Source organism: Gracilinanus agilis, chromosome 3 (genome assembly GCF_016433145.1).
Source record: "Gracilinanus agilis isolate LMUSP501 chromosome 3, AgileGrace, whole genome shotgun sequence".
NCBI classification, from domain to species: domain Eukaryota; kingdom Metazoa; phylum Chordata; class Mammalia; order Didelphimorphia; family Didelphidae; genus Gracilinanus; species Gracilinanus agilis.
The window spans coordinates 312,047,066-312,058,206 of NC_058132.1; the positions used below are offsets into that span (position 1 = coordinate 312,047,066).

An 11,141-nucleotide genomic window follows, 5' to 3' on the forward strand; every position below is an offset into this window, starting at 1 on the left:
AGTATGGGGATAGCGATGTTTTGTCAGTTTTTATTTGGAATAGATTCTGTAGATAAAAGTAGTGTTTATGGAGCAACATGGCGGGCGTGGAGGCGGCGCAGGCGGCGGCTGCGGAGAGNGGTTTAAAAAAAATAGTGAAACATTGAGAGTGGGTATGTTAAATGTCACAGTGCATAGAGTGCTGGGACTGGCATCAGGAAAATTCAAGTTTTAATCTAGCATTGGGTGTTTACCAGCTGTGAGATGCTTGGGCAAGTCATTTAATCTCTCTGTAACTCAATTTTTTTCATCTGGAAAATGCGGATAATAATAACCTACTTATCAGGATAGTTGTGAGATTGAATGAAATATCTGTAAAGTGCTAAGCACACAGAGGGTTCTTAATAAGTGTTAGTTCCCTTCCTCTTGCAATCTATCAAGGTATGTATGTATTGAAGACCCTTTTTGCAGTATGGGGATAGCGATGTTTTGTCAGTTTTTATTTGGAATAGATTCTGTAGATAAAAGTAGTGTTTATGGAGCAACATGGCGGGCGTGGAGGCGGCGCAGGCGGCGGCTGCGGAGAGGCACCTGAACGGCGAGCTGGAGCCGGACGACAAGGACGACGGCGCAGCCGCCACGGCCGAGGAAACAGCCAAGAAGAAGCGCCGCAAGAAGAAGAAGGGCAAGGCCGGAGCAGCAGGACAACAGGAAACAGAGGGAGAATCGGGGACTTCTGTCAATGAGGTAGTCAAACAGCTGGAAAAGCAGGCCCTGGAGGACAAAGAAAAAGAGGATGACGATGAAGATGGGGATGGAGATGGAGATGGAGCAGCTGGAAAGAAAAAGAAAAAGAAGAAAAAGAAGAAAGGACCGAAGGTGCAGACAGACCCACCCTCAGTGCCCATATGTGACCTGTATCCCAGTGGTGTGTTTCCAAAGGGCCAAGAATGCGAGTACCCCTCAACACAAGATGGGCGTACAGCAGCTTGGAGAAGCACAAATGAAGAAAAGAAAGCGCTAGACCAAGCCAGTGAGGAAATCTGGAATGATTTTCGGGAAGCTGCTGAGGCACACAGACAAGTGAGGAAATATGTAATGAGCTGGATCAAGCCTGGGATGACCATGATCGAGATCTGTGAAAAACTGGAAGATTGTTCCCGTAAGCTAATAAAAGAGAATGGCCTAAATGCAGGACTTGCCTTCCCTACAGGCTGCTCCCTCAATAACTGTGCAGCCCACTACACTCCCAATGCTGGAGACCCTACAGTCTTGCAATATGATGATATTTGCAAGATAGATTTTGGAACACACATCAGTGGTAGGATTATTGATTGTGCTTTTACTGTCACTTTCAACCCCAAATATGACACATTGTTAAAGGCTGTAAAAGATGCTACTAACACTGGAATAAAGTGTGCTGGAATTGATGTTCGCCTCTGTGATGTTGGTGAGGCCATTCAAGAAGTTATGGAATCTTATGAGGTTGAAATTGATGGCAAAACATATCAAGTGAAACCCATTCGAAATCTTAACGGGCATTCAATTGGGCCATATAGAATACATGCTGGGAAAACGGTGCCCATTGTCAAAGGAGGAGAAGCAACAAGAATGGAGGAAGGAGAAGTATACGCCATAGAAACCTTTGGCAGTACAGGGAAAGGTGTGGTACATGACGATATGGAATGCTCACATTATATGAAAAATTTTGATGTTGGACATGTGCCAATAAGACTTCCAAGAGCAAAACATTTGTTAAATGTCATCAACGAAAACTTTGGTACTCTGGCCTTCTGCCGCAGGTGGCTAGATCGCCTAGGAGAAAGCAAATACCTGATGGCTCTCAAGAATCTGTGTGACTTGGGCATTGTGGATCCCTACCCTCCCTTATGTGACATCAAAGGCTCCTACACAGCACAATTTGAGCACACCATCCTCTTACGCCCAACATGCAAAGAAGTTGTCAGCAGAGGAGATGACTATTAAACGTAACCCGAGGCCACTTCAGCCGCTTTGTATTCTGGGCTTTGTTGAGTGTGCAACATATTGTCTGTTTTTAACAGTGGACCTCTGTAATACTTTCCCATGTGTGAAAAGGAAGGAATTCAGTCAAAGGCAAGTCTTCTAATGTAACTAACTGAGGAAAAAGCTTTCAGGGCTTTAGAGAGATTTCACAAATGTTAAACTGTTGAATATTTTCTGTTCAGGAAAATGTGCTATGAAGCTCAATTTTTAGTTTGGAATGAGTTATACATTTTGTTTTGAACATTTATTCTAAAAGATGCTTTTCAGATATTTATATTACCATATTCCTTGAATGCTTTGAATGACCACCCAATTCTACTACACTTAAGCCTTCTGGTATATTGCCTTTTAAACTTCCTGGATTCCATTTTGTAAAAAATAAAGACAAATTTTCAGATCTAAGAGATACATTTCAATGTTTGTGGTCCTAATTCTGGGCAGGAGATGGCTGTATTTAATGTAGAGAACCCATGTCTTTTTATTATAAGCTGGAATGTAGTTCTAACCACTGAACCCTCCTGCTCATGCAGTGGATTGCACTACAGTCAGCAGTGCTCCTGTTTTTGTCTTCATGGATGCCCAACATTAGCAGACGCTGGTCTTCGAGAATTCTTCATTTTCTTCCTAGGACCCTGTTAGTCCTCATTTTCTTCAATCAATGGAAAAGATACATTAACTACTTTCAAGCATTCTGCCAACTTCTAATCTTGACTCGCTAAATGGAACCTTTTGCCTGATTGTATCCACACTGGAAAAAAAAATCTCTTCAGCTTTCCCAGCAGAAGACATAACCTGGAAAAGAAACCTTTGGAGGTTGAACAATCAAAGGAAAGCAGGGAAGTTTCTAGGCTGAATCCTGTTCTGGACAGAACAATTAAACTTGTAGTTATTAGGCTCTTTGGTAGAATGAGCCAACTTGATGGGGTTTAAGGTTAGTAGCGTCTCAAATCAAACCAACATCAGGGACTTATGGGGATGAGTTTGCAGCAAGTGTGCAAATCCCCCTCTCAAATTCAGTGTGAAGGGTCATATTTACTTGGGTTTGATCTGAGCCTGCTATGTTTTTAAAGAAAAATCCCAATTTTTTCTTACCTGTAAATACTCAGTTGGGACTGTCCCAAAACAACTTTAAAACTGTAATGAAATTTTTTGGCTTGATATTTTGTACCAAGGTAAAGCCTTAAAACAGCGGGTGTGCTTCCCGTATTGTTAACACAAATTCAAGATGTGATTGCCTGTGGGATATTCTTGTCTCCGTTTTCTGTTCTTGTTCACCATCACCATTTTGTTCACTCATAACAAGAAACCTATGACTTCCTCAGTGGCAGAGGTTTGGAGTCTCTAAAGCTTAAACCTGCAGCCTCTCAAGAGAATGGTGGCTCCCTCCTTTGGGCTGCTGCCACCTCAGGAGTGACCTTCCCCACTTGGCTCTGTGATGAATAGAGAAGCTAGTTCAGCCTGGTGGGGGGAGGGGGAGGGAGCTGACTGAGGACAACAAAAAGCATGCTCTGTAGTTGAAAATGTAACTTGCCACCACTCACAGGCACCTCCACAGCACAGCTGTAAAGTGTGCATGTGCTCAACTCTAGGATGCTGGAGCCTGATGTGATCCTAGTCATGCAGACTCCCTGGACCAATTATGTGCACAAGCTCCCCTCCGAGGTGACTGTGGGTAATGCAGCTTTGTTGTATGAATGGACTTTGGGGGCTGGGATCTCCTTCAAGTAGGGAGGCTGTGGATTTAAGAAATGTTGGAACTACCTACTACTATCCATGTATCTCTTGGAATCATTTTGTCATGTTAAAATAATGATGTACCTTATTGGATAACAAATGATTAGTTTGATGTTTAAACAATAGTGCCTTTAGTAAATTACTTTACAATCAAAAAAAAAAAAAAGTAGTGTTTATGGAATCTTAGAGTATGCTTTAAATAATATCTTTATTTAACATATTTAAGAGTAGCACAAATGGTACCAAGAGACAAGCACAAGGTATTTCAATACCTAGGGATGATAAGTTTTTCCTTGATGTGGATATACAGCTAATTGAATGAAAATGTGAATATTCATTAAGAGATAAGGACATTCTGTATGGTTTCCATTTTAGTTGTTCTATAAAAAGCACTGTACTAGGAGGCAGGAGGCCTGAATTCTCAAACTCAATTTACCTCAAGAAGTTTTGTAACCTTGGTTAAATTATTGACTTCACTGTCAACACCCAAATGGGATTAGCTATGATTTTTTCTTTCTTGCCATTGTTGTGTATTATATAGATACAGTTGTAGACTCCACCCCGCCCCAAACAACAACAACAACATAAAAAGAATAAAGAGAAGTAGAGTATGAATGTATTCATTTTCTTTCAATATTTATTTCTTGATTCCCATTTGAGTCATCTTGGTTTTCAGTTTCCTTATCTGTAAAATGGGTATAATCCTTAATCTGTTTTCAGACAAAGGCCTGTATGAAAGCCTCAAAGTCCCTTCTCAGTGTAAGGTCTATGAAACCATGAAATCATTTTAAAGTTACATTATTTTTTACCCTTATTTGTCCAAATAAAAAATGAGAACAAGAAGTCTGCTAGATTTCCAACAGCAAAATCTAGTGCATACTTATTTTCAGTTTACAATCTCATTCCTTTTAAACTGATTAGCCAAAGAGACATTTCACTTTTGACACATAAATTTCATATATTTAAAGTATGTTGTTGGTTAGGGAAAATAGAGCCCATAGCACTTCCTATTTCCCTCAAAAAGCTTTACAACTGCAGCAATCTAGCAAGAAAGAAAGGTACCTCTGAAAATTAGCAGGGAAAGAGATTTGGAAGATTTGATTTCTGACTCTTCTACTTAAAATGAAATTTTGATTAAATCACTTTATCATTTTGGGCCTCAGTTTCCCATCTGAGTTTGGACTAGCTAATTTCCAAGGCTTCTTCATTTCTAAATCATATTCCTGACTGAGACAATGAAATGAATTTAGAGGTGCTGAAGTTCTCACTAAAACAAAGGGCAGTAGAATCTAAAAAAAGCAGGGGGGGAGGGGGAGGGAGAGGAACATTGCTTTAAAACAGAGAATTTTGTGACTGGACTTTCTGCCCATGAACATTAGTCATAAGCCATTCAGATGGTGAGGATGACTATGAAATCAATGAAGTTGATTCAGCTCTTTTGACAACAGAGAAAAGATTCACTAGATTTACTTGACTATTATTGGATTGAAAGGAGAGTAAAATCAAATGTCAGCATGGTTTTGGTTGCTGTAACACCTAAATGGGAATGGTCATGATGTTTTCTTTCTTGCTATCATTAGGCATTGTATAGACATAGTCATAGATTCCTCCCCCATTAAAAAAACCATAAAAGAAGTAGAGAATAGAATATGAATATGTATACATATATATTTTCAGTATTTATTCCTTCATTCTTATTTGGGCCATCTTGTTTTTTTTTTTGTAGGAATAAAGGTCAGATGGACAATGAGCTCTTCCTAGAATCAACTAAAAGAAGAAGCATATCATCTTGAAAATAATTAATTGATCCTGCGCTTTTATTCTGTCAAGAAACACATATTTTTAACACTAATATTCTTCTGGTGAAAGTCAGTGGCATAGTGCACAGAAGGCTTTCCTTGGAGGCATAAAGATGTGGGTTTGAGCCCTGTCTCTAACATTTGTTAGCTCTGTGGTGATGGTTAAGTAAACCCTTTAATTTCCCAATGCCCTGGGAAACTTTAAGAAAGAGAGGAAGCATCTGGCCACAGACATTTCCTAGCTATGTGACTCTGGGCAAGTCACTTAACCCTGATTGCCCAGACCTTACCATTCTTCTGTCTTAGAACTGATGATAAGGCAGAAGGTAAAGGTTAAAAAAAAAGAAAAACTTGAAAAAGAGAAAAAGAAAAAGAAAAACTCAGATATCATGGATAGACAGTGGGCCTTAGATTTGGAAGTCTAGGCTTCAAGGTTGGCCTTTGATACACACTCATTAAGTGACCATGAGCAAGGCTCTTACCTCTCATTGGCTCCAGGCAATTGTTCATAATTATAAGTAATAGATGAGGGATATCTTATGTATATATGCTAGATGTATAATGCCAGAAATTTGTCTTATCTGCAATAAAACAACTGAGACAGAGCTCCAAACCAATAACTGTTTATTAGAGGAACTTGGCCTCTTCCAACAAATAGGATCCCTTCCTCATGGTCTAAGCTCCTTATCTTCTCTGGAGTCCAGCTTTTATATCCTTCAGTGCCCAGCCCTGTCCTTATATGCCTGGTCAGGCAGTGCATTATCTCATCAATTGTGGGAAGCCAATAAGAGAAACAGAGTCTCGAATAGATAAAAATCTGACACTCCTCTTTTGACTCCTTTTGTGATTCTTGTGATTTCTTGTTGAAAATTATTGTGGCCTCATTGAAAAGCTTTAAGTTCCTAGCAGATCAGCAGTTAAGAGGTTAACATTCTCCCTTTTGGTCAGAAATCCACCCAAGGCCAAAACCTTAGTTTAGCAGGGGCATTTTGCCCAGGAGAAAAATATTCTCAGACGTAGCTTGCTGATAATCACGCAGCTGGAAGTCCAGCCTCGTTCTTAACTTCATCTTGAAGTTTCTGAGTTTCTGTGTGTTGTCTAAACTCATTGCAATGTCTACGGAGCTGTAAAACTCTGTGCTTGTGGGTGAAAGGGAGTTTGAATTTTCATATATAATAAACTTGTGACTCAATGGCACTTGGGAGAAGCAGCTATGAATTAACAGTCAAGATCATCTCCTGTGTCCCATTATTTTCTTATCAAATAAGCTGTCTTTATCAGATTATCAGAGATGATAAATAGATCTCGAAAATCAATGGACTCCATATTTTTGGTATGCCCCTTGGCACTTTGCTACCAAAGAATAAGGTGCAAATTTTCAACCAGCTCATCTACAACCCATCTTCATGGCAACCAGCCCATCTACAACCCATCTTCATGGCAACGAGACCATCTACAACCCATTTTCATGACCACCAGTCTTTGTGGTTCCCAGGGTGCTAGAACAGTATTAGATACAGTATTAGATCAAACCTCTTGTCCAGGCCAGGCCTGTTGACATGGTTCATGAGGAGGAAGTGACATAGGGTGGACGGGCTCTTCATGTGTCATGGGGATATTCACTGAAGCTTGTGACATCTGGGAAGACACCTCCCTTCAAGCTGTGTGGTGAAGTTAAAGTTTAACAGAGTTTTATGTGAGGAAAGACTACTTTTTTGAACCTATTCAGCCATAAACTATAACTAGTTGTTTCTGATTATTGTTTGTCAATAATAAGTAACTAATCACTATATCTATACAATCACACCAACATAAATAATATTGATTAGAACTAACCATAGGAACAAAATTATTGGTTTAAGATGGACAGGGTTCTACTAAAATAGGGGTGGGATCAAATTATTTCTTATAAGTAGAGAGAGTGCCAGGCCTAGAGAAGAGAGGACTTGGGTTCAAATTTGACCTTAGATGCATTCTAGTTGTGTGATTCTGGGCAAGTCACTTAACCTCCTACTCCACCTAAAAAAAAAGATGAGGGGTAGCTAGGTGGCACAGTGGATAGAGGACCAGGCCTGGAGTTGGGAGGAGACCTGGCTTCAAATCCAGCCTCAGGTACTTCCTAGTTGTGTGACTCGGGGCAGGTCACTTAACTCTATTTGCCTAGTTTTATGCCCTTCTGTCTTTGAGTTGTTACCAAGACAAGGTAAATCAATGCTGACCTGAATCAGTAGAGGCAGTCTTTTACTAGGAATTCACTACAAGAATGAAATCACAGGTCCAGGGAAAAAATGATCATAAAAGGAGATGGGCCAGTCATGTAGTAAGAATGAGAAATAATAAGATAATCTGAGTGCTACATGGGTGTCTATAAAGTAGATTTAAAAATCCCAAACAGGGGAAAGAATTTTTCAGTGTGTTTGGATGGTTCTTGTGTTGGTTCTCATATTTTTAGATTAGTTTTTTTAAAAAAGTTTCTTGCCAATCCCTCACATAAATGGAAGATACCATGATGTAAGCCTTGTGTAATGTCTTAATATTATCTATTTGTTAACACATTTCTCCTTCTAGTTGTATTGGAGAAGCAGCACACAGTCTAGTGTGTAGAGACTTAGAATGAAATTAGAAATTAGAAATAGTTCCTGTCTCTGATGCTCTATAATACTGGGCAAGACATAACTAGAAACTACAGAGCAGCTGCTAAAATACATTAAAAAATTTTTTTTATACCCTTACCTTCTATCTTAGTATCAAATCTAAGATAGAAGAGTGGAAAGGGCTAGGCAATTAGGGTTAAATGACTTGCCCAGGGTCATATAGCTAGGAACCCAGATGTGAACCCAGGTCCTCCCAACTCCAGGCCTGGTCCTCTAAACACTGTTGTATCTAGATGACTGCTAAAATTTATTGGTAGAGGGAACTTCAATGGAGCCCTGGATCTGGTGGTGGCTTAGTAATATTCCTGTCTGGTGAAGGGGTTCTCCTCCTTCACTGACCTTCATATTATCTTTCAGGAATTTGCCCAAGGATAGAGAGAAGTCAACTGTGAAATGATTAACCATATTTGTGATTCAAAAAAGACAAAAGAAAATGCTAAACAAACTGTTAGGAAATGGAAATTTTGGGGGAGCAAATAGTAGTATAGGAAATAAAGTTCCAGGCCTGGTTTTGGGAAGACTAACATTCAAATCTGGCCTCAGACACTTCCTATATGTGTGACCCTGGGCAAGTCACTTAACACTAATTGTCTAGTCTTTCCCCTTCTTCTGACTTCGAATTGATATTAAGAGAGAAAGTAAGAGTTTAAAAAAAAAGAAATAGAAATTTGAATAATAGGTGAAGGCACTTCTTTTTAAGGAGAGAAGAAAGAGGGGAAAAGGTTGTTTTAATGCTTGTTTATTAATCTATGAATATGTCTATAGGATGCCCAAAAATGATATGAAAGAAAAAAAATTATAGCCAAATCTATTTGCATATTACAAAAATCAAAGTTATCATTCTATTTGTGGAACTATACAACAACCTAAAACAGGCATAACAATAGTACCTATGCTAAAGGAATTATTGCAGCGGTCATATGACACAAAGCATGTAAACACCTGACAAGTTTTAAAAATGTTTGCTGACTAAGGAGCTTTCCGGGTTCTTTTTGTCCTCTTGTAATAGTTAAATTTTTTTTTCAGATTTCAACATGCATCTCTTTAAAAGACAAAAATCAATCAATTAATTAATTAATTAAGAATACTTTTCCATAGTTCCATAATTCATGTTCTTTTCTTCCCCTCATCTCTCCCCCTTCCCAGAGCCAACAAGCAATTCCACTGAGTTTTACATACATCATTGTTCAAAACTTATTTCCATTTAATTAATATTTGCACTAGAGTGATCATTTAAAGCCAGCATCCCCAATCATATCCCCATTGAACCATATGATCAATCATATGTTTTTCTTCTGCATTTCTACTCCCTGATAATTAATTTCTATTATTATACCCATTTTAGAAATAGGAAAACAAAGGCTCAGCATAAAACGACTTGAAGGAAAAAGAAAAACAACTCATATGTTCCAAAATATTTATAACAGTTCTCATTGTGGTGGCAAAGAATTCAAAATTGGGTGGATGCCCCAAAATTGGGGAATAGCTGATCAAATATTGCATATGATTTTTATGGAAAACTGTGCCATATGAAATGATGAACAGATTAATGTTTTATATTCTTGCCTTTTGTCTTAGAATTAATACTGTGTGTTGGTTCCAAGGCAGAAGAGTGGTAAGGGCTAGTCAATGGGGTTCAAGTGACTTGCCCAAGGGTCACACAGCTAGGAAATGTCTGAGGTTACTTTTGAACCCAGGACCCCCCGTCTCTGGACCTGGCTCTCAATCCACTGAGCCAGGTAGGAGCCTCTGTGCAGATTAAAGTTAAAAAAAATTAGAAAGAACTACATGAGATAATGAAGAATGAAATGAGTAGAACTAAGAGAACATTATATACTGCTACAGATTTAAGATTTGAAGAATAACGTGTGAACATTCACCTCCAGAGAGTGAACTGAGAAGTGGAAGCACAAAAAATATAATCAACTTTACCTAACTGTTTGCCGGGCTCTGCCTTCTATGGTATGGGGAGGGGAAGAAGGGGCTAAAAGAAGAAAATTTATGATCTTGTTTGGGAGATAACAATGCTGTTTTGTTATTCCTTTAAATGCATGACTGTATCATAACTTATATGATCATGACCTTGTACGTATGTTCAAAGTCACTTCAGTTGCTGTAATAGTAAACCAAGTCCAAAAAAAATTGTTTATGACTTGGTCAAGGTTGCACAGTGCTACAGATTGGTAGAAAAGTAGATGGCCTCTTAGTAAAATTGGTGCCACTATTCTCATCAACCTCTGCATCCCTATAATTACTAGCTGTAATTTTGTATGGTATGAGTCATTTTTTCCTTCATTTTAGAGCTAAGTCCTGCTCCCACCCACCTACCCCCAACTCCTAAGGGAATCAGTGTAGACTTATCTTCTTATCTATTCACCTCTTTTTCTCTCCCTAAATTGGAACTTGTCTAGCCCCTCTCTTCCTGATACCAAAATAGAATTTTGGAATGAACCGAAATCTCTGATATCATTTAAAAAAATGTTGTGCCACCTCATCTTCAGTTATCATCTTAAATTCATTTAGGTAAAAATATAGAGATCTACTCAGATCTAGTACCCAGAGCAGTTATGGTACCCTCCTAGATAGGCACAGGTCAGTGGGAGAGGACTTTAATTCATCATCACTGGGATGAGATCATAAATCTAGTTTTGAGAGAGATCTCCAAGTCCCCCTGATTTAATAGATGAAGAAATGGAAGCTGAGGGTGGTTAAATGATTTACCCAAGGTTACATAGATGGTAAGTGGCAGAAGTGTGATTTCAATCCAGGTTTTCGGACTGCAGAGTCAAGGCACTCTCTACCATACCGTGCTACTTTCTCAAGGAGTCTACCCTTCTTTCCTTTTGCCCTTTTCCTGAAATGTAACTGTTCCTGTCAAAGATTCACCGTTCCTCACCTCGGTGGGTGATTTTCAAGTCAAGCAGTTTTTCAACATCATACATTTATGCAG

General features: G+C 38.9%; 1 protein-coding gene across 2 annotated transcripts; it reads left to right on the plus strand.

The window, feature by feature from the left end:
* Window positions 1–372: 372 nt before the first annotated feature.
* LOC123242301 (methionine aminopeptidase 2-like) lies at window positions 373–2,049 on the plus strand. 2 transcript variants are annotated; one of them, XM_044669944.1, is made up of 2 exons: window positions 373–787; window positions 854–2,049. In XM_044669944.1, the coding sequence occupies exons 1-2, from the start codon at window positions 526–528 to the stop codon at window positions 1,963–1,965; spliced, it is 1,374 nt and encodes a 457-aa protein (XP_044525879.1). In that variant the 5' UTR covers window positions 373–525; the 3' UTR covers window positions 1,966–2,049. The 2 variants fall into 2 exon arrangements, with proteins under 2 accessions (XP_044525879.1, XP_044525878.1); XM_044669943.1 differs by having other exon boundaries at window positions 376–858; window positions 922–2,047.
* Window positions 2,050–11,141: the final 9,092 nt, after the last annotated feature.

What these genes read in the sequence shown, in the direction of transcription:
- LOC123242301 (XM_044669943.1), top strand. Translation starts at nt 526, where the DNA reads ATGGCGGGCGTGGAGGCGGCGCAGGCGGCGGCTGCGGAGAGGCACCTG. An exon ending in AAAAGAAGAAAGGACCGAAG is followed by an intron (nt 859 to 921) that starts GTGCAGACAGAC and finishes GTGTTTCCAAAG; the next exon opens with GGCCAAGAATGCGAGTACCC.